The following is a 24,653-nucleotide window of genomic DNA, read 5'->3' on the forward strand; positions in this document are numbered from 1 at the left end:
AGATAGATAGATAGATAGATAGATAGATAGATAGATAGATAGATAGACAGACAGATAGATTTTTAAATTTGGTCATGTTTGCTGTCATATGTGTTCTTTACAGTGGTTATAAAGCTGAGTGTGGTACTTACCTTTAATCCCAGCACTCGAAGAGGCAGAGGTAGGTATATCTCTGAGTTCGAGGCCAGCCTGGTTTACAAAGTGGGTTCTAGGACATCCGGGGCTGCATAGACAAACCAGTCTTGAAAAACCATAAATAAACAAGCCAACAAACCAATGAATTCATAAACGTGGCTGTGGGAGCTGGCAAGATGGTTCAGCCTGTCAAGACCCTGGCTGCCAAGGCTGCCAACCTGAGCTCAATCCCTGGGACCCACATGGTGGGAGGAGAGAGATGGCTTCTGTAAGAGATGGCTTTTGTCCTCTGACCTCCACGTGTTCACCAAGGCATGTGTACGCATATTTGCACAAATCCATCACAGACACAGACACATGTGCCCTAAGGAAAGTAACAGACTCATTTATTAGGAGTCCATTACAAAAGACACAAACTATACCACATAGGATCTGTTTAACGACTACCTCCAGGAGAAATGTTTCGTTATATTACAACCCCCAATCTGTATCTGTCTCTGCCTCTCCCTCTGTCTGTCTCTCTTTTGTGTCTGCAGGTACATATGCATGCATGTAGAGGTCAGAGGACAATCTAGTCTTTTGCATTAGGGCCTCTCAGTGGCCTGGAACTCCCAGCACCGGGATTTTAAGCACATGCCACCATGCTTGGCTTTTCTGTTTGTTTTGCTTTGTTCTGTATATCCCTGGTCATCCTGGAACTTGTTTTGTAGACCATACTGGCCCTGAGCTCAGAGATTCATCTTCCTCTGCCTCCTGAGTGCTGGGATTTTCTCCTTGACATGGGTCCTGAGGGTTAAACTCAGGTCCGCGTGTTTATACAGCAAATACTTTACTAACTGTGCTATTTCCTCAGCCCCGTCAACGCTCTTCTTAGCAATAGTTTAAATTTCAGTTATAAAAAATGACCCCGGGTATGTTCTGTTAGTGGCATGTCTCCCTGCCCCCTTCACTCTCGCTAGTGGGAAGCTTAGATTCAAACTTGGAGATGACGGCTCCAGATATTTAGGTCACTGTGGCTAAATTACAGTCTCATCAGTATCCTCTCTCTTTTGACCCCTCCACTCCCTGGAATTTTATCTGTTTTTGCGAATGTCCTTAAATCCTTTCTGGAGGAGGCTTTTATGGGTACAGCTGGCACGGGGCTCACACTGCACATGTCCCTGTTCATACTAGTGAGAAATACAGTGGGGGTGGCCAAAGGGGACCCTAAGAAGCCAAGGGTATGAAATCTGCTTATGTCTTCTTTGTGTAGACAATGCAGAGAGAAGAACATAAGAAGAAAAACCCAGAGGGCCCTGTCAGTTTTGCAGTATTTTCCCAGAAGCACTTTGAGAGGTAAATGACAATGTCTGAGAAGGAGAAATCTTTTTTTTTTTTAATATTAGTTACAGTTTATTTACTTTGTGTCCCAGCTGTAGCCCCCTTCCTCATTCCCTCCCAATCCCACCCTCCCTCCCTCATCTCCTCCCTGCCCCTCTCTAAGTCCACTGATACGGAGGTCCTCCTCCCCTTCCATCTGACCGAGAAGGAGAAATCTAAAGGTGAATGAAGTACAGCTGGCCAGGAAATGAAGGGTTATGGTCTAGCTAAAGGAAGCAAGAAGAGAAAAGATCTAATACCATCCAGAGAGCACTGTTTGGATGTTTCATTCTCTGTTTTGATTCCTGCACTAAGATCAAATCTACAAACCCTGGCGTTTCTATTAGTGATGTGGCACAAACAGTGGGTGACAGAGAAAAGCAGCTCTGCATCGCTCAGGCCGCGGCACTGAAGAAGTATGGGAAGGATGGTGCTTTGAACGAGAATGGAACCCATTTACTCACGTGTTTGAACGCTTGGCCCATAGGGAGTGGCTCTACTAGGAGGTGTGGCCTTGTTGGAATAGGTGTGGCCTTGTTGAAGGAAGTGTGTCAGTGTGGAGAAAGGATTTGAGGTTTCAGATGCTGGAGCTAGGTCTAGTGTAGCAGTTTCCTGCTGCCTTCGAGTTGAGATGTAGACCTCTCAGCTCCTCCTCCAGCACCATGTCTCCCTGCACGCTGCCATGCTTCCCGCCATCATGATAATGGACAAAACCTCTGAAACTGTAAGCCAGCCCCAATTAAATGTTGTCCTTTATAAGAGTTGCCTTAATCGTGGTGTATCTTCATAGCAACAGAAACCCTAAGACAGAAAGTCTGATGGCACAAAACATCCCACAAAAGTTTCCAGAAAAAGGCAGAAGAAGAAGAGAAAAGGGGGGGAATCCAGATGGGGGGAATCCAAGATGGTGGTAACCAGCACGCACCGTATCCAGAGGAGCTGAAACTCCAAACTGGTGAGTTGAGGGGCTGTGGAACCCAAAACAATGGTACGAGGAGTCCGAGGAGAAGGGGGGCAAACCCTGATCTGAGTCCAATAGGACACAGGTCAACCGCGGACATCTCCGTGGACTTCTGGGGAATCGATTCCCGGGCACTTCCCCGTAAGGGGCGGAAGCAGCGGCGGAGGTAGCCAAGCCTGCAGCGGAGGAGGAGGTGGAGGAACTGCAGCCAACAGGGAGGCAGCAGCGGGGGTACCGCAGCTAGCAGCTGAAGCAGAGGAGGCACCCGGCAGTGCACACAGCAACTTACAAGGAACACAGTGCTGCCTGCTCCAAGCACAGATCTCCCACCTTGAGATTTGAGACTGAGAACACTCAAACCCCCAGCCCTGAGGGGGAGGGGGCAAAGGAAGCACATAGCGCTTCCCAACTCAGAGAGCAGAGCCCAGCCTGCTGTGCTCACAGCTTCTAGCACAGAGCACAGGGCTGGGCACACAGAGCTCACAACAGAGTACTTGTCCGGCCCACGGCGTCAGCCACAGACCTCAGCGTCCAGCCTGCAGAGCCCTCCACAGATTGGAGACCACTGGGTATTCAGGAAAACTGTGCAGGCGCTTTGTGCCCTCAGTCTACAATCTGCACTTGCTAACTGCGCCGGCATCCACATCCCCTTCTGCGCTTGCTCCCAACCCCCATATCCCAAGCACCTACACTCACTAGCATTCCCCCTCAAGACACACCTACGCTCGTGCACGCGCGCGCGCGCGCACACACACACACACACACACAATAACGATTCTGTGCCAGTGGCTTTTCCAGACACCAGAGAAAGACAGTTCAAGTCTGAAGTTCAGACTCAAGGAACAAACAGTGAAGATTACATATAAGAAAATGGCCAAAGGTAGGCGTAAGAACTCACCCAACAAAAATCAGGACACCATGGCCCCACCAGCAACCCTCAAAATCAATATTTTAATTCAGCAGAAACACAGGAAAATTACTTTAAAGCTATGCTTATGCAGTTATTAGAGGAACAAAAAGAGGAAATTAACAGAGCTCTCAAAGAAATACAGAAGACTATAACTGCCCATGTAGAGGAACAATTAAAGACATATAGAGAAGAAACAAACAAACAAAAAAAAATAGGAGCCACATTCAATCAGATGAAGGATGTGGTGCAAAGCATGAAAACAGAATTAGAATCTATAAAGAAAACACAAACAGAGAAAACCCTGGAACTGGAGAACTTAGAGAAAAGATCAGGAACCACACAGGTAAGCATCACCAATAGAATACAAGAGATGGAAGAGAGAATCTTGGGTGCTGAACATATACTTGCTGAAATTGATTCCTCCCTCAAAGAAAAAGTAAAATCAGAAAAGTCCCAAACACAAGACATCCAAGAAATCAAGGACACCATGAAAAGACAAAACCTAGGAATAATAGGAATAGATGAAAAAGAAGATTCCAGGCTCCAAGGACCATTAAATATTTTTAAGAAAATCATAGAAGAAAATTTTCCCAACTTAAAGAAAGAGATGCTCATAAACATACAAGAAGCCTACAGAACACCAAATAGACTAGACCAGAAAAGAAATACCTCACGTCACATCATAGTCAAAACACTAAACCTCCAAAACAAAGAAAAAATATTAAAGGCAGCAAGGGAAAAAGGTCAAGTAACATATGAAGGTAGACCAATCAGAATCACACCAGGCTTCTTATCAGAAACTATGAAAGCCAGAAGAGCCTGGGCAGAGGTCATGCAGTCTTTAAGGAAACAAAGATGCCAACCCAGACTACTATACCCAGCAAAGCTTTCAATCAATATAGATGGAGAAAACAAAATGTTCCATGATAAAACTAAATTTAAGCAATATCTACACAGCAACCCAGCCCTACAGAAGATACTACAAGGAAAACTCCAATCCAATGAAAACAACTACACCAAAGAAAATATAGGATACAGATAATTTCCCAACAAAAATTAAAAGAAAAAAAAAAGCAATGAATCATAGTAAGACCACCAACTCCACAATAAAAGGAACTAATAGTCATTGGTCACTATTATTTATCAACATCAATGGACTCAACTCCTCAATAAAAAGACACAGAATAACAAAATGGTTGCAGAAACAGGATCCAACATTCTGCTACATCCAAGAAACACACCTATGCAAAAAAGATAAACACTACCTCAGAGTAAAGGGCTGGAAAAATGTTTTTCAAGCAAATGGACCCAGAAAACAAGCTGGGATAGCAATCCTAATATCTAATAAAATAGACTTTCAAACCAAAATTAATCAAAAAAAAAATGAGGGGCAATAGGAGGACATCACAGTTTTGAACATCTATGCCCCAAATACAAGACCACCTACATTTGTAAATGAAACATTAAAGCTAAAATCACACATTGATCCCAACACCTTAATAGTGGGAGACTTCAACACCCCACTCTCAGGTCATTCAGTCAGAAGCAAAACAGGGAAACAAGGGCACTTACAGAGGCCCTAAATCAAATGAACCTAATAGATATCTATATAACTTTCCACCCAAAATCAAAAGTATACCTTCTTTTCAGCACCTCATGGAACCTTCTCCAAAACAGACCATATAGCAAACCTTAGCAGATACAAGAAGATTGAAATAATCCTATCTGACCATCATGGTCTAAAACTGGACCTCAACCACAACAGAAACAGCAAAAAGCCTGCACATACATGGAAACTGAACAACTCAATACTCAATGACAGCTTGGTTAGGGAAGAAATAAAGAAAGAATTCCTAGAATTCAATGAAAATGAAGGCACGACATACCCAAACTTAGGGGACACAATGAAGGCAGTGCTAAGAGGGAAGCTCATAGCACTAAGTGCCTTCAAGAAGAAATTTGAAATATCTCATACAAGAAACTTAATGGCCCAACTGAAAGCCCTAGAAAAAAAAAAAAAAAAAAGAAGCAGATACACCCAAGAGGAGCAGATGGCTGGAAATAATCAAACTCAGAGCTGAAATCAATCAATTAGAAACAAATAAAACAATTCAAAGAATCAATGAAACCAAGAGCTGGTTCTTTGAGAAAATCAACAAGATAGACAAGCCCTTAACGAAACTAACAAAAAGCCAGAGAGAAACTATCCAAATCAGCAAAATCAGAAATGAAAAGGGGGACATAACTACAGACACAGAGGAAATCCAAACAATCATGAGGTCTTACTACAAAAGCCTATATGCCTCAAAATTTGAAAATCTAAATGAAATGGACAATTTTCTTGATAGATTCCATCTAACTAAATTAAGTCAAGAGCCGGTAGAAATATTGAATAGTCCCATATTCCCCAAGGAAACAAAAGCAGTCATCAAAAGTCTCCCTTCCAAAAAAGCCCAGGGCCAGATTGTTTCAGCACAGAATTCTACCAGACTTTCAAGGAAGAGCTAACCCCCATTCTCTTCAAACTATTCCACAAAATAGAAACAGAAGGAACATTACCAAACTCATTCTATGAGGCCACAGTCACCTTGATACCTAAACGCACAAAGACCCAACAAAAAAGAGAACTTCAGACCTATCTCTCTTATGAACACTGATGCAAAAATACTCAATAAAATACTTGCAAACCAAATGCAAGAACACATAAAAGATATCATCCACCATGACCAAGTAGGCTTCATCCCAGGCATGCGAGGGTGGTTCAATATATGGATCCATCAAAGTCATCCACCATATAAACAAACTGAAGGAGAAAAACCAGATGATCATCTCCTTAGATGCCGAAAAAGCATTTGACAAAATCCAACACCCATTTGTGTTTAAAGTCTTGGAGAGATCAGGGATACAAGGCACATACCTAAACATAGTAAAGGCAATATACAGAAAGCCTATAACCGACATCAAACTCAATGAAGATAAACTTAAATCAATACCACTGAAATCAGGAACAAGGCAAGGCTTCCCATTGTCTCCATATCTCTTCAACATAGTGCTTGAAGTCCTTGCTAGAGGTATAAGACAGTTGAAGGAGATCAAGGGGATACAAATCAGAAAGGAAGAAGTCAAAATATCACTATTTGCAGATGATATGATAATATACATAAGCGACCCCAAAAATTCAACCAGAGATCTCCTTCAACTGATAAACACCTTCAGCAAAGTGGCTGGATACAAAATCAACTCAAAAAAATCAGAAGCCCTCCTGTATACCAAAAACAAAAGGGCCAAGAAAGAAATTAGGGAAACAATACCCTTCACATTAGCCACTAATAACATAAAGTACCTTGGGGTGACTCTAACCAAGCAAGTGAAAAACCTGATGAGAAAAACTTCAAGTCTCTGAAGAAAGAAATTGAAGTATATGTCAGAAGATGGAAAGATCTCCCATGCTCATGGATTGGTAGGATTAACATAGTGAAAATGGCCATTCTGCCAAAAGCAATCTACAGATTCAATGCAATTCCCATCAAAATACCAACACAATTTTTTACAGACCTTGAAAGAAAAATTCTCAACTTCATATGGAGAAACAAAAAACCCAGAATTTCCAAAATGATCCTGTACAACAACAGATCATCTGGAGGTATCTCCATCCCTGATCTCAAGCTGTACCACAGAGCAATAGTAATAAAAACTGCATGGTATTGGCATAGAAACAGAATAGTGGATCGATGGAACTGAATAGAAGACCCAGAAATAAACCCACACACCTATAGAAACTTGATTTTTGATAAAGAAGCCAAAACCATTCAATGGAAAAAAGACAGCATCTTCAACAAATGGTGCTGGTCCAACTGGATGTCTATATGCAGAAAAATAAAAATAGATCCATTTTTATCACCCTGCACAAAACTAAAGTCCAAGTGGATCAAAGACCTCAACATAAAATCAGGCACATTAAACCGATTAGAAGAAAAAGTGGGGAAGACCCTAGAACTCATCGGCACAGGAGACTACTTCCTGAACAGAACACCAACAGCACAAGCTCTAAGATCAACAATCAATAAATGGGACCTCATGAAACTGAAAAACTTCTGTAAAGCAAAGGACACTGTCATCAGAACAAAATGACAGCCTACAGACTGGGAAAGGAACTTCACCAACCCTACATCTGACAGAGGGCTAATATCCAGTATGTATAAAGAACTCAAGTAGTTAAAAAGCAACAAATCAAGCAATCCAGTTAAAAAATGGGATATGGAGTTAAACAGAGAACTCTCTGTAGAGGATTGTAGAATGGCAGAAAAAGACTTAAACGCTCAACGTCCTTAGCCATCAGGGAGATGCAAATCAAAACAACCCTGAGATTTCACCTTACACTCATCAGAATGGCTAAGATAAAAAACTCAAATGACAACACATGCTGGAGAGAATGTGGAAAAAGGGGAAACCCTCCTTCATTTCTGGTGGGAATGTAAACTTGTACGACTTTGGAAATCAATCTGGTGCTTTCTCGGACAATTAGGAATAGTACTTCCTCATGATCCAGCTATACCACTCCTAGGCATATATCCAAAAGATGCTCAAGTACACGACAAGGACATTTGCTCAGCCATGTTTGTAGCAGCTTTATTCGTAATAGCCAGACCCTGGAAACAACCCAGATGTCCCTCAGTTGAGGAATGGATACAGAAATGTGGTACTTTTATACAATGGAATACTACTCAGCAATTAAAAACGAGGAAATCATGAAATTTGCAGGCAAATGGTGGGACCTAGAAATGATCATCCTGAGTGAGTGAGGTATCCCAAAAGCAGAAAGACACACATGGTATATACTCACTTATATAGACCTATAAGATAGGATAAATATACTGAAATCTATACACCTAAAGAAGATAAACAAGAAAGAGGACCCAGGGTACGATGATCAATCTTCACTTAGAAAGACAAATGGGATGAACATTGGATGTAGGAGAAAACAAGTAATGGGACAGGAGCCCACCACAGAGGGTCTATAAAAGACTCTACCTAGCAGTGTATCAAAGCAGATATTAAGACTTATAACCAAACCTTCGGCAGAGTGCAGGGAACATATGAAAGACGGGGGAGTTAGTAAGACCTGGAGAGGACAGGAGCTCCACGAGGACCAAATATATCAGGGCACAGGGGTCTTTCATGAGACTGTTTCTGCAACCAAGGACAATGAATGGATATAACCTAGAACCCCTGCTTGAATATAGCCCATGATAGCTCAGTATCCAAGTGGGTTCTCTAGTAAGGGGAACAGGGACTATTTCTGACTTGAACTCAATGGTTACCTCTTCGACGCCCCCCCTCCCCCGAGGAAGGAGCAGCCTTGCTAAGCCACAGAGGAAGACTTTGCAGCCAGTCCTGAAGAGAACTGATAAGCTAGGGTCAGATGGAAGGGGAGGAGGTCCTCCCCTATCAGTGGACTTGGAAAGGGGCAGGGAGGAGATAAGGGAGGGAAAGAGGGATGGGGGGCTACGGCTGTGATACAAAGTAAATAACCTGTGATTAATATAAAAAATAAAAATTATTATTAAAAAAAGGAAGACGAGGGGAAGAATGTAAAACTCTCTTCTTTTGACTGCCTTTGAGTAGGGACACAATGTTACTGACCTCGCTGTCTCTGTTTGTCTCTGTCTCTCAACAGGGTCTCACCTATTGTAGTTCTGGCTAGCCTGAACATCTCTGTGTAGACCAGGCTGGTCTCTAATCCCCAGAGCTCAGTCTGCCTCTGCCTCCTGAGTGCTGGCATTAAAGGCATGTGCCACCGTGCCCGACTTTGACACATCTCTTATTTGAGTTCTCTCTACTGCCTTCATTCACTTTAGTTGCAAAACTCCATCATGATCATATAATAGTTTTTCCTAGGAGTTAGTTGTTTACATGAAGTGGCCATCAGTGTCTGGACATCCTCAAGCGGTTGAAGTTGTACATACTAACATTTTTAAATGAAAAGGTAGACATTGGAGAGATGATGGTTCAGGGGTTAAGAACATGAATTAGTAATTAGTTTTTCTGTTGCTGTGAGAAAAGACCATGACAAAGCAACTTATAGAAGGTGTTGCTTGGGCTTGTGCTCCAGAGAGACAGTATGGTAGCAGGTGGAAGGCATGACAGTTGGCGGTTTATGCTTAGAGTTCGTGGCTCAGCCACTCTTGAATGGGAGAGCTCAAACGGGGAGAGGGTGAGCCTTTTCATCTCAAAGCCCACCCCAGATGTACCTCTTGCAATCAAGGCCACACCGTCTAAACCTCCCCAAACAGCACCACCAACTGGAACCAACTGTTCAGATGCCCAAATTCAAATCCAAATTTCTTGTTCAAACCGCCACACAACACTTGTTGTTCTTGCAGAGGACTTGGGTTCAGTTCCTAGCACCCACATGCTGGCTCACAACTTCCTGTAACTCCAGATGGAGAAATTCCAGTGCCCTCTTCTGGCTTCCTTGGGCACTGCACACATGTGGTACATATACACACATGTAGGCAAAACAAGTATACATATAAAATGAAATAAACTTTTAAAGTCAATGAGGCGTTTTGTGTTCTTACATCCCAGTTTGCTCTTTGTATGAGGCACCTGAAACTGTTTTTGGCATTTCGTTTTCAATTTGCAAGCTGTAAGGTCAGCATCAATGTGTATATCTAAGATTTGTAAAGGCTCCTGATGCTCCTTCCTCTATGTGGAGGCTGGGGGAGGGGAGGATGCCTGTCAGAGGAGCTGTGGCTCAGGGGATGCGCTGAGAGGCTGGACCTGCTGACACTGCAGTGGGCATCCATTTAGCTTTGAATTGTCCTGTTTTTTGTTTGTTTGTTTGTCTGTTTAAATATCATTTTTATTTATTACAGTTTATTCACTTTGTATCTCAACTGTAGCTCCACCCTTGTCCCCTCCCAATCCTGCCTCCCCTTATCATCTCCCACACCCCTTCCTCAGTCCACTGATAGGGGAGGTCCTCCTCCCCTTGCATCTGACCCTAGCCTATCAGATCTCATCAGGACTGTCTGCATTGTCTTCCTCTGTGGCCTGGCAAGGCTGCTCACCCTCAGGGGGAGGTGATCAAAGAGCCAGCCACTGATTTCATGTCAGAGACAGCTCCTGTTCCCTTTACTAGGATGCATTTGGAGACTGAGCTGCCATGGGCTACCTCTGTGAAGGAGTTCTAGGTTATCTCCATGAATGGTCCTTGGTTGCAGTTTTTTAATGTAGTAACATGACATTCTATCACAACTCTTAGTGTAAAAAAGGAGGGTGGTGGTCACTGGGCATGAGAATGTGTGAATTTTTTAAAGTTATATTCAGTACGTTTCAAATGGCTTATTTATTTTTAAACTAGAACTCTTCATCATCAGCAAAGCCAAGAACTGTTGTTTCAATGAGAGCTGAACATAATTGTCAATGCTCTGCTGATTCTTGCCTATTTAGAGTATTGGAGCATTTTGAAGTTAAACAGTATGATGTTAAAAGTCGCTTATGGGGATACAAATAAATAAATATAAGGTGCATTAAACATGTAAGTTAAATATGTATCTACTATTCCAAGTGCATTTGATTTCCTCCTCCTGAACCTCATTCTGCGAAATGCTTTTGAATATATATATATTTTTTTATTTTTAAGATCTAGCGTAAGGGGCTGGTTAAGGGCACTGGCTGCTCAGTCGTGAGGACCACAGTTCAGAACCCAGCACCCAAGTAGAGTCACAAATGCCCGTCACTCCAGTTCCAAGGCACCAAAACCCTCTCTGTCCTCTGTTGGCACCTGTGCTCTCAAGAGATAGACTTACAAGTTAAAAATGCTGAAAAGCAATGCCGTTCAAGGTGTGGCACTGGGTGGGCCCATTCAATAATAACAATGGTACAAGCAAAAGTTTTCTAAGATTTAGAAAACTTTACAGCAATTTGAGAAAGTAGCTGATTAGTCAGATTTTAATCTGAGAGCTAAAAATGGAGATCGTGCTCTCTGCGTTTCTTTTCCCCCTTAGTAATCAATTTCATTATCAAATGGTGGTCAGTGGGCCACCATCACCGACACAAAATATCAGAAGTTTAAAACATCACCACAGCAATCACAACAAATAGTGTGAGAAGCCGACTCCATGTCTTACTAACCTTCCCAGTGTCACACTGTAGGAAGAGATCAGCAAACATCTGTCGCCGCATAACACCTTTTACGATCTCCCGGAACTCTTCCGCACTGTGGCAAAGGTGTTTGAGGAGTTCCTCAAAAACTTCACTTTTCAAGTCTGCAATGTGTGAAGAAATGTACTGCAGAAAAAAGCAGGATAAATGATAACTTAAAACTGTGCTCTTTATTTGGATTTTCCCAGTGGTTTTCAGACCATGTGTGTGGATGGTATCAGCTGTAAAATGTTTCCACTTTTTTTTTTTTTTTTTTTTTTTTGCTCATCATTTCAGGTGTTTCCAGTGAGTGCCAATCTTCGGGCCTGTCTTCCTTTGCTATTGCCATGAAGAGACAGCATGAAATCAAATGGACAGAGAGAGCAAAGAGAAACAGTCTTGATGTTCTCAAGGTCCCTGATCTGTTTTATTCCTAAAGCCCTTGGACCACATGGGTTTCATCTTCAGCCCTGCCAACCTGGTTTCTATCTCTTCTAATGTGTAATTAGCGTGCATGTGAAAACATTCCAAGTTGGTAATTTGCTACTGAAAACAAGTCATTTCTTTTAAATAGAGTGTTTTTCCATATTAATGAGCACATTTAATTTTTTTTCTTTCAATTTTATTTTTATTTTATGTGTATCAATGTTTTGCCTGCAATGTGTCTGTGTACCACCTGGATACCTGGGGCTCTTGAAGGTCAGAAGAGGACATCAGAGCCCCTGGAACTGGAGTTACAGATAGTTATGAGCTACCACATAGAAGCATGGGGTCAAACTTGGACCTTCTACAAGGTCAACAGTACCCTTAACCACCGAGCCATCTCTCCAGTACAACATGAGCACGCATTTAAAGGTGATTGTCCATCTTCTCATTAATACCATCTAGGCACACTCTGAATGGAGTATGGAACAGACATGTTTGGGGCTGGAGAGATGGCTCAGCATTTAAGTGCATTTGCTGCTTAAGCATGAGGGCCAGAGTTTGAGGCCCAGCACCCACATCATTGCGAGGTGGCTCACAAATGCCCGTAGTTTCAGTTGCAAGGGATCTATCGCCCTCTTCTGACATCGGAGGGAATCCACACACGTTTGTACATAGTGGCACAGATGGAGACACCAGCAGATACACATACATTTTTAAAAGAGGTAGATTTGTAGCCGAGTGAATAGATTATAAACTATTACTCAACTTGCCAAAAAGAGCTGCTAGTTTGTTTGGAGCTCACATCTTCAGCCTTCAACTTCTGAACCTCCTTTCTCCACTTCCTGACTGCTCAGATTACAGTTATGTCCTACCAGGCCTGGATTATGCTAGGCTGGGGCATGGTGAGCAACCATTCTACCAGCTGAGCTACAGCCCTAGCCATCAGTTGTCACTATTCTTGATAAATCAATGAGCACAGTTAAGTTCTTATCTAACATCTAAAGAAACCGAGTAGGACAAGAGGTTAGAATTTTGTCTGTGTCCAAAGCCTAGTTTCCTCACTCTTCACTTTAAAAATGAGTATCAGACTAGTAGCCATCTCAGAGGGACATGTTGAGGTCACGGAAATGTGTACGAGGTACACACAGAATCTGGCCACTCCATGTAATAACTTTATAGACATTTCTCTTGTTTACTCCCCAGGTAGTTAAGAATTGGTAAATAGCATTTTTTTCTTATAGAATAAGACAGTCCTTCCAGTCGACAGAAAACATATTCTTAGAAGGGCTGAACAAGATGAGTGATTTTTCAAAGTGTGGTCCATACACCAACAGCATGGCCTGGGCATGTGTTGAGAATACAGTTTGGAGCTCTGACCCCGACCTACTGCATCAGAAACCCTGAGGTTGAAATCAATCTGTGTTTTAACAAGCCCTATAGGGGATGTAGGTTTGCTAAAGTTTGAGAACCCCTGAGCTGGATGGCATAGGGTAATTGGTCCTAATTAGTTGGGTATCCTAAGATCTCATTCTTTAGTGCTAATGACTTTCTGCTTGATTAGGAGGCATTTTATAAATTACTCATCTTGTAAAATTATTACATAATTAGCATTTTTATATTGTTGATCAATCCTTTAATGTTGAAAAATATTGGCTCATGATAAAAATGTCACTTTATATTCTATTTAGCTTTTGGGAGTTAATGTTAAAGCCATGTGAGTTTTTTTGGGTGTGGGGTTTCTACCGAATCAAGAATCAGTGAAAACCTTTCTCTGAAAGTTCAACACTCTGGATTTATAACCCATGGGTTTTCCAAGTGAACATTTTCTAACTGTGATATGTGTAAGTTATATAACATAAAGATTACCAACCAGTCACCCACTTAACTACAAACTCAATTCTAAATAGAACAATTACAGAAAATTGACCAGGCCTTGTAAGACCAGAAGAAACATGAAAATACACAGGAGCTTTTGTGTTTTTATATCCCTGCAAAGAATGAATCAAAATAAGTCTTTAGATTTATTTTAAGACTGAGTGATGTTCAGTGTATTTACTCTTATTTATTTCACTTTTTTTTTTTTTGAGTCAGGTCTTCTCTGTGTAGCCCTCTATGCCCTGGAACTCACTTTGTAGAGGCTGGCCTCAAACTCATAGAGATCTGCCTATGTCTGCCTCCCAAATGCTGGGATCAAAGGCATGCCCTGCCTCTGCCACTCAGCCTAGATTGTGTCTGTGAGTCTCGATAGTTTCCAAGGAGTCTGCAAGCAAGGTATGCAGAGTCTCCTAGCAGAGTGTGTTGGTAAGGAAGTGGTATATTTGTACAGACTTTGGGCAGAAAACTAGATTTCCAGTCTCAGAGTCAGAGCTGAAACAAGAACAGCTCCTGAGGGCCGGGACACAGCTTAGTGGTAGAACATTCACAACATGAACAAGGACATGGGTTTGAACCCAAATGCCAGGCACAAAGAGGCAATTGTTGCTAGTTATACACTTAGCTATGCAGTAATACTCCTGAATTTGTCTGACTTTTCAAAACTCTGTCTAGCAAATGAATTAAACAAAGACCTCATTTAATACCTAGTAATAAAAAAAAAAAATAGGGCTAAAACATACAGTGTTGCCCCTTATTAGTGAACTATAGCAGGGAATGTCATGGACCATGCTGTATTTCCCCTAAATTCCTGTTGACCAAATCCTTAGTATCTCAGAATATGACTATATTTAGAGATAGGGTTTTTAAAGATGTAATTAAGACGGGGCCTTGAGATGTAGGCCCTAATCAAGTAGGACTAATGTCCTTATATGAAAAGGAAATCTGGACACACAGAGCTGGAAGGCTAGATGAAGGCACAGGGGAACATGGCCATCTGCAGAGTAGAGACTGGGCATCACAGAGGCTAACCAGCTATCTGTAAACAAGGAGGCCAAGCGTCAGCAGAAACCAGCTTGGCTGACATTCATCTCAGCCCACAAAATCATAGGAAGTAAACGTTTTTGTTATTTAACCCACTCAGTCTGTGGTGCTGCAGTCTGTGGTACCAGGCAACCAGGAACCACTGGTCAGTCAGTTCCTGTGATGGATCTCTTACGGAAGAAGACCATTCAGGAAGGGAGCTGGTGACGTGCAGGCCTGTCCACCTATTCCTTCTTTTTTCTCTGGCATGGAATCCTCTCACCTCACCCTAAGGTTTCCTCATGTATTTTCACAACTTATTATTACTAGTAACCTCTCTCAAAGCTATACAGTCTCCTTTCTCTGGTTTTATCATACAGTAACTCAGGGCATATGAGTGAAAATTAAATTAAATTAAAGATGTGAATGATCTAAAGAGACTAGAAAGCCTTTCAGGTGTGAAGTACCACTGTGGGAAAAACACATCGTAGGAGAGGTATAATCTTTGGGCACCGTTTATGAAGCCTTTCTCTTTAAACTGAAGGGCCACATCAGTTTGAAGGTCTCAGACTTATAGTACTGATATTAAACAACCCATAGAAAGGGACCACACCGGAGTGAAATACCGCTGAGCAGAGAGCAAGACCCAAAGAAGAGAACACAGGCAGAGACGTGGCCCTACTCCTGGCCATGGCATGCACGGTTTCTGAGTGCGAGTGACTGAACCTATCAGAATCCCCTTGCACAGTACTGATGTACGTAATTATCCTTCAGATCACTGTTTAATTCAGGAATGGGTCTCAGGTGGTCTGAAGCCCAGACTTAGGAAGGATGCTCCTGATAAACCAGCCATCGCTCTGTGGAGTCTCATGACAATCAGGAGCACACTGGGTTGTTTTCACTTGTCTCTAGTGAGCAGTGAAGTGTGCGGCATCTCCTTGGCGGTCACATGGGCAGAGACATGAGATCCTGGTTCAAGGGCAGGAGAGCACACACACTTCCCTGCTCCTGCGGTGTCACTCATTTTAACCCCGAGAACCTCGTGCCGCCTCAGACTCCTCGTCTCAGGCACACCAGGAAGACTTGATGCCCTGTTGTGGTCTGAAGCTGACACATCCTTCCCTGGTCCCATTCTGCCTGTGCATGCAGCCATGCAAATGCACACACAGAGGCAGAAACTCCTATGTGTGCCTACAAAAATCTTCATTCCACTACAACAGAACATTCTTATAATACATTGCTGTGCTCTACCTAATGGAGCAAGGAGAAAATATTCTCAAATGGTAATTTTGAACCTTTGTTTACTAGAAAAAAAAAACAGGATTAAAAATTGAGAAGTGGATTGCAGTCAAGGAAGAGACCAGTAACTGCTCAGAAAATAGGTACATAAGAACACGGTAGCGATGAAGAAGGGCCTGTGCACTTTCATTCTCCCCCTTTCTGTGATTTCTCCTGCTATGATTCATGGTTGCATTTTCTCCAGACATCTTCCATGGTCACAGGGCAACTGAATGGCATAGTGCCTCACTTGTAACTGATATCCTGTCTTTATTTATTTATTTTTAGATGTATTCACTTACTATTTATACAGTGTTCTGATTGCTTGTACACCCGCAGGCCAGAAGAGGGCACCAGATCTCATCATAGATGGTTGTGAGCCACCATGTGGTTGCTGGGAATTGAACTCAGGACCTTCAGAAGATCAGCCAGTGCTCCTAACCACTGAGCCATCTTTCCAGCCCCCTTAAGCCTAGTATTAATATTACATTTTCTTCTGTTTTCCTAGGTGGACGGTAATAAAATGGCCTTATCGCAAACCTCTGGAAAGGCAAGTGATGTGAGCCAGGTGCAGTGACTTGTGCCTAGAAAGCCACTCAGGGAGGAGCCCGACGTACGGGGCTGCACGAGGGCCAACTTCAAGGCTATCCTGGGTTACCCAGCAAGACCTCAGCTCAGGAAACAAAGGCAGCAATGGCTCGAGACACTATTTCTGTACCACACAGGATGGCCCAGTGATTCGTTGATGAGATCATTCAGTATTTTTATGTAAGATTTTCTTGGTTGAGATGGGGTCTCGCTATGTGGTCTGGGTTGGCTTGGCTTAAGAAATGTTTTCTTGGTTTTTTTTTACTGAGGTAAATGTTTTCTATAATTAACGTGTCTGATTGGGTACTGTTTGCATTTAGGAAGAGGTGTTCAGACATGTCCGAAAACTAATGTTAACAAGCTAACCCAGCAAATAAGAGGCAGTTTAATCCACACAATTAAAGAAGATGGTGTAAGGCTGATGAGCGCCTCATAGATCCATTAACACATTACAGAATAGCTTTGCTGATGGATCTACCATTCCCCTCTCATCCTTTGTCTTTGAGCCTTATAAATATTCCATACCATATAGAAAAAAGTGTATCTTTCAGACTTTCAGACTTTTGTGACTTTCCTGTAACTGCATTTCGTAATAACAACATATAGAATAATGCCTAAAACATGGCAAGAAATCAACAAAATAGTTGGCTACTTCATTCTATAATGTCTCATCTGAGTACACACTTACTGGCATACCATAAAATCGCATGTAAGGGTCTGGGATGTGGTTCAGCTTTTAACGTGCTTGCTTCGTAAAGACGAGGAGCTCTGACCCCCCGTTACTCACATAACGGCCAACGGTGGCAGCATGCATCCGTTAGCTTAAAGCCAGGGAGGCAGAGATTGGCTGTGGAGCTGGGTGGCCAGCCTAGCCGGTTGCGAGTTCCAGGATCAGTCACAGATCCTGACTCAAAAAATAAGGTGGATGGAGTCCGGGGCAGACATCGGTGTTGGCCTGTGGCCTCCACACTTGTGCTGAGGCACAGTGTCAGATAAATGGAGTAACAAGTTTTAAAGACTAAAAGTAACAGTGGGGACTGGAATGTGGGGCTCCTTTTTCCAGTGAGGGAAATGTTCTAAAGTGGATTTTTAAAATTGTTACTCTACCATAAAAAAACAGTAAAATACACTCAGTTGTATACCTTTCAGTGAGCATAAGGTATTGATTGTATGGTGTGCTGGATGATGGCCTGGAGTAATCATCAGGACCCTGCATGGTGCCTTACACAGAAAAGGAGTACTTGGATATGTGGCTAAACTAAGGCTTGGGAGTGGGGAAACTATTATCCAGGTAAGCCCTAAATGCAACCACGCGTGTCTGTATGAGAGGTGGTTTTCTCAGCAGGGGAGGAGGGGGCAACATGGCTACAGAGGCGCCAACACCTGATTATGACTAGTGGTGCTGATCTTGGGCTTCCGGTCTCCAGGAAGTTCTGGAGAGTTGTTCTCTGTGAGAGAACAAGCCTTTGTTATTTTCAGAAACTATTTGTTGTAGCAACAATAAGAAAGAAATGATGTGTGAATTAAATCCTAACAAAGCTCTTACTGACCAAGTTTTTAATACCTCCGTAATTGTGCATTTTTGTTCATTTACCTTTATATTTTTTAATCTTTTTTTTAAAGATTTATTTTCTTATTATGTATACAATGTTCTGCCTGTATGTACACCTGCAAGCCAGAAGAGGGCACCAGATCACATTTATAGATGGTTGTGAGCCATCATGTGGTTGCTGGGAATTGAACTCAGGACCTCTGGAAGAACAGCCAGTGCTCTTAACCTCTGAGCCATCTCTCCAGCCCCACCTTTATATTTCTAATCTATTTCTATTTTATATAGTCTCTTGCAATGTGCTGCCATAAGATTTAAGAGAGTCCTATCATCTTCATAAATTTTAAATTTTATAAATGTAATATTTCACCATTTAGAAGTATGAAAAATGATTTTGATCTGCTTGAATTACTTTCAATGTCAAAACCTGTTCAGTTTTGTTTACTTATTTCATTTATCTGCTATTCCTTTATCGATTCTCTTAATATGTTTTGTCATCCTACATTAGCTGATTTGTTTATAAAACAGATATGGCGTCCCAGCCCCATCCACTACGAAAAGCCACAAACCCTGAGATGGGTGATTGACTGATTTAAAACACTTAGGAAAAAGGAGGGTTAGCAAAATGCACAATAAGTGTCAGATGCATTACTGAAGACTGGGCTGATCTTGAGGGCTGTGTGAGCACCGAATTAACTTACTGATTTGTTTGCCCCCAAATTAACAAAAATGTTTCTAAATTAGAGAATATCTTCAATTTTTTTTTTTAATTGAGGAAATTTGAACTGGATGTGGTGGGCCACACCTTTAATCCCAGCACTCAGGAGACAGAGGCAGGCAGATCTCAGAGTTCAAGGCGAGCCTGGTCTACAGAGGGAGTTCCAGTATAGGCAGAGCTACAGAGAGACACCCTGCTTCAAAACAAAAAAACCCTTCAATAATAAAATAATAAAAGATAAAAGTAAAAATTGAGGAAATTTGAGAAACACTCATAATTAGTGATCATACATGATAATATCATTAATACATAAAGAGCACTTACAATTCTAACGTAAACTAAACTTCAAAAGGTAAGACAAACATGGAGACTGGGCTGTGTTCTGCTAAAAAAGTTACTCTGGATTGTATGGAACAGTTATTTCAAGCTGGGGCTTGTCCTGAGCGATCCTACTTTTTAAAAGAGCAGTCTCCCTTTATCTTGGGTGCAAACGCTGAGCTGGAATGACTCACATCTTGTTTGTGCAAGCGAACAACCACAGCACAAACCATGAGGCAGCGAGTGCTAAGCAACCAACCTCTTTAAACAACAATGTACAACCAGCTATGCGCTCCAAATCAAATCAGGAACACCTGGGCACCCGGGGCCGTCGAGACTCTCAGAAACCCAGACCCGTCAACTCATTAAATACACCAGGCCAAAGAATGATGCAACCACCTCCCTTGGTACTTTTAAGTCATTTTTTCCCAGACAGGAAAATGGCCACAGCAATGTACCTCTAATCTGGGTTCAAGTGACGTTTCTCTTGTCCAGAACACTAGAACTGCCCTCTCTCCCCACGCCACGGCGGCTTTGACAGCTCTGAGCAGCTCTACTCTTGCAGTTCATGATGCTTGTCTGACCCTCCAGGGACATTTCCTTGAGTCTGAATCAGCGGCCCTCAGCGGCCCAGAAACCTTTCCCCTTAGAGTGGTCTCTCTAACCCCCGTGGACTCTTTAACCTTTTGAAGCCATCCTGTAGCTCGCCCACTCTCTCTAGTATGAAATTCATTATACTTAGTACTCTTAAATACTATGAATACTGCTTATTAGTAATTACTGTCAGTAAGATTGGAATAAAAGAACCTGTTGTCACCAATGACTGTGTCTACCGAGGAAAAACAGTAGTACTTGGTGAATTAAAGTCAATAAAACCAAAATGTCTTGCAAATTCATGAAATCACACTTTAAATGTGAAAACACACAAATGTGCCCATGTTGCTGATATAGCTTGCTCACGCTAGAAAAAAAATGTAATAAAACAATAAAGTGTTTTAACATAAAAAAATATTTAACCTCTATTTTAAAAAAATGTGAGGAGCAGAGGCTGTAGCTCAGAGTAGTGATTGCATGAGCAGGGAACTGGGTGCAGCCTGAGCCCTGAAAGAAGGAAACTAGAAAAGCAAATTGTAGGTTTCTTATTCTTAGTAATGCTTACTGTAGGTGGGAATAAAGTACTCAGAGAGCTCTTGTACACTGCTGGGGAGGCGATCAAAGCAATCAACAGCACAATTCGACAGTAGGTACCCAAAGCTTTCAGCTGTTCCTTCTAGCTAGACATTTCCACTTCTGGGAACTCATTCTAAAAAAACAAAAAAAATCCTGGAGCTCTGTCAGACTAGCATGACAATTAGACTAGACGAGGCATTTTTGAAAATGAAATTATTTCCTCGAAGTTTTAGAGGGTGGACTGTCCAAACTGAAGGTTCAGAAGAGTCATTGTCTGATGAAGTCTGTCTCCTTGGGTTATAGATGGCTGTTTTCTTGCTGTGTCCTCACATTGGCTTTCTGTGGTGTGTATGCCTCTAACCACACGTGTGACACCCCCCCACATATACACAAACACAATCTCTCTCTCTCTCTCTCTCTCACACACACACACACACAACTTTTTGTAAAGTCACTAGCCCTGCTCCATTCCTAGTTCTGACTTTTTGTTGGGTTTTTTTTTTGTTTTGTTTTGTTTTTGTTGTATCTTGAGACAGGCCTTGGCTATCCTGGACTTGCTTTGTAGACCAGGCTGGCCTACAACTCACAGAAATCAGCCTGCCTCTGCCTCCCCACCATGCTCGGCTCTGAATATACAATCGCTTTAAGCCCTAAAGTTTAGGGGTTAGGGATTTAACATAAATTCAGAGGGTGGGACACAATTTTAAATTGTAAACAAAGATTTAGCTGCAGACACTGGTCTTATTAGGAGTAATGGAAAGTAACTGTCCAACAATAAAGATATAATTAAGTAATAATATAACCAAATAGCAAAACATTACATTGCCATTTTAATGCTTGAGGGACCAAGGTGGAGGAGAAGCACCTCTCCGCATGTCTCCAACAGCTAAAATCCCCAGATACCTGACTTAACCAAGCTTTGTGACTGTGAGAGCTGCAAGGGTGCCAGGCTGCCGATGGAGCTCAGTGGCGGGTGAGTGCCCCCAGCTTCTTTCTGCCCGGCAAATGGCATTCAGAAAGGGCAACAAAGGACAGACAAGAGCAATAATAAAACCAGGAAAAGCTTGCATTAGCCGAAAGGAGTGAAAATGTGTTTCTTAGGATCCGAGGGAAGATATCACAATGTTAACAGTTGGCTTTAAGTCAGTTATAGAAACACAGGCTTCACATTCTTCCTTGCTTTTCTGTTTATACCATTCTATAATGAGCCTATATTACTTTCTTATTGAGATACAATTCGCATATGGTTAAAATTCGTATTACTTTCAGAAGCAAAAAAAAAAAAAAAAAAAAGAACCTCTTCTAAATAGCTTATTTGTGGAGAAACTGCTAAGGCAAATAGGTAAGTAGCACTGAGACTCAAGTTTTGCAAAGAAATGTAAGTTATGCCTGTAATTACGTTAAAGAGAAAAAGCTTTTTCTTTTCTGAACTCCCCCCCCCCCCCCCCAGACACACAAGCACGCAGAGGGCAGAGAATCATTCTTGGAAGTCGGTTCTTTCCTGCTTCTGGGCTCCTGAGATCAACCTCAGGTCATCGGGCTTGCCTCTGCCTGACATGCTGAGTCATCTACACGGCTCCTCCAAACTGTTGTAACGCTGTTGTTCTCCCTGTTTTTGAGTAGTGTGTCTGATCTAGACAAGAACCCTTCTAGAAAGGATTTAAGAAATCCTCCACACAGAAACTCTGCCTAGTGTGTGGTTGTCGCCTTCCGTGGAGCCAAAGTGTCTGAGAGGAAAATGTGATGAATTAACTCTTGACTCATTACAAAAGACTTGGAGGAAGGGAGGAAACAGAACACTTGGAAGCAGGTTCTAGCGGACAAGATTCTGGTCTAACAAAATGGTTTCTTTACTTATCCCATTACCGTAGATCATTCTTTGTCTGGTTTAATAACACCATGCAGACCTTCAGTTGTAGATCTCACTATATTTGTACAATCAGAGTTCACTGAATAGAAAATGCTGTTTTTTTTCTTGATCTTATCAGAAAGTGTCATATTTTTATATCATGAATGTCATGAATTGAAAGGAGCTATTTGATAATAGTAACCCAATTTCAGACGGGTTAAATATTTTGAAGTATGTATCTTAGAAATGATGTTTTAATTCTTTTATTTGACTTAATCCTCAGATGCTGTGTGTGTGTGACATCTATCCAGAGATAATTGAAACTGGCAGAATAATTTGATAAAAACATTAAATAACACAGCTCCTTACTTGTACAAATTGCTCTTGGGTAAATCCTGGTTCCATTGTGTTCATTATAATCAGATCTTCGGAATGTGATTCTAAATTTGGAATTAAAGTTATTTGCTGATTAGTCTGGGTGTAATAAATCAATATTTTATATTTATTATATAGTACTTAAAATTATTTGCAATTATTATCTATCCATAGTTACAGTAAATAATTTATAGTTGGATAACATTCCAGTTGCTACCAAGGGTTTTTTTTCCTGGCTTTATTTAACCAAGAAGCTCAGATATTAAAATGAATAAACCTAAATTTTTAATTACTAGGTTGGAATAAAGCACAAACAGATATACATACCACATAAACGACTAGAAAAAACAGTGTAGCTTTATAAGAGTATACCAACAGATCTAAGCCAAAACCCCTTTGTAAACTTCTCTTTAAAACTTTTTTTTAAGAGCTAGACTACTTTTTATTTTTATTTTTAAGACACATTCTCTCTCTATACCCCTAGCTGGCCTTAAACGCACAGAGGTCTGCCTGTCTCTGCCTCGGTGCTGGGATTATAGACGTGGGCCACCATACCCAGCTTAAAGTTTGTCTTTAATGTTTCTTGAATTAACAAACACCACATGAATATGGTCTTTTAGGGAAAGATGTAAATAATACAAAAGCTATTAAAGTTGCCACAAGAGGTAGCATCATAAATTATATGTGGTTACGAACATCTTCCCTTTTCTGTGTTCTCCACAGCACCCCCAGTCCCGCCCCCAAAGCCTGTCACCACTGTTGATTGCCATCTTCTTAGCAACCTTCCCATGCATTTCCAAATGTGTACGTCTATGCAGAAACACATAGCGTTTGTTTTTCTGTAATAATTATCATCATTTTGCTCAGCACTTTTCTTTTCTTAGCGTTCACTGCAGGTCTCTCAAGGATCAGGGGGACGGTTTAGGAACGGGAGACATCAACTAGAGTCATGGGGCAGAATAAGGAACTCCAGGGTGTGTGAACAGTATGTCGGGTGATGAGAAAGCCGAAACGCAAACACCAGAAAGCAACATTTAAGATGCAGAAGAACTGGGAAATGAAACCGCTGGGAGGTGCCCAAAGAGCCGCCTGAATGAGGGTGACTAGGAACGGGGACTTAGCTGAGTGGTAGGGTACCTGTCTAGCAAGCTCAAGGCCCTGGGTTTGGATTTTAGCTCCAGAACAACAAAACAAAAAGAGTTCCGTTTGTCATAATAATTGCGTAGCTCATATCGACCTCATCAGGAGGCAGACGCAGTTTTATGATCAAAGAACTAAGGCACTAGCTTCCTCTCCCGCGTCTCACGGCATCTCCGCCTGTCACGGATTGGGACAAGGGCACAGTGAAGATTCTTCAGGCACTCTTGAATTTCATAACTGGCAGCAGGAGGCACCAGTTAGGGTCCAGTTATGGTCATAAGACACCTTCTATCGCCAGAAAATTAGGCAAGTCAAACTGGTTTCTACCAGCAACGGCTTGACACTGAACAACTTAAAGATATAAACAACTTTTAATGTTCTTCATATTCTTTACTCCTTTGTAGTATCTGGGCTCAACAAATGCTGAACAGACCAACTAACAATACAGATAAATAAACACTGTAGTAAAGGAAAAGCTGGGAGAACGCTCCTTTGGTTGAGGAGGAACAGTTTAGAATTTCTCTAATTTTCACCAGGATTCTAAAGAACTTACTCCTTACTAGCTCTCACCCAAAATAAATGAAATAAGCGAAATCATTGCAAGCAATTTCTGAAAAAGAAACGGAGGTTGAGCTGAGAGGAGAACTACAGTCTTTAAACAGGCTGAGAGCAGGAAAAAAGACATGTTGTCAGGAAGGCCCAAATCGTGTTCAGGAAAGAGCAATCAAACAAGGAGCTGGTTGTGGTGGCACACGTCTGTAACACCAGCACTCGGGGAGGTAGAGGCAGGTGGGTCTCTGTGAGTTCGGGGCCAGCCTGGTCTACAAAGTGAGT

The 24,653-nt window shown here is 41.9% G+C and overlaps 1 protein-coding gene across 1 annotated transcript in view; it reads right to left on the reverse strand.

The window, feature by feature from the left end:
- Positions 1-24,653, reverse strand: part of Efcab5 (EF-hand calcium binding domain 5) — a 112,170-nt gene that overhangs the window by 47,726 nt on the left and 39,791 nt on the right. Inside the window, exons 7-8 of the mRNA XM_055619540.1 lie at positions 22,674-22,744; positions 11,505-11,660 (exon numbers count right to left, since the gene is read on the reverse strand). Coding sequence (XP_055475515.1) covers positions 11,505-11,660; positions 22,674-22,744 — 227 coding nt within the window. The remainder of the gene's footprint in view (positions 1-11,504; positions 11,661-22,673; positions 22,745-24,653) is intronic.

The sequence above is a fragment of the Psammomys obesus genome, unplaced genomic scaffold, assembly GCF_907164565.1.
Source record: "Psammomys obesus unplaced genomic scaffold, mPsaObe1.curated_primary_1811, whole genome shotgun sequence".
NCBI classification, from domain to species: domain Eukaryota; kingdom Metazoa; phylum Chordata; class Mammalia; order Rodentia; family Muridae; genus Psammomys; species Psammomys obesus.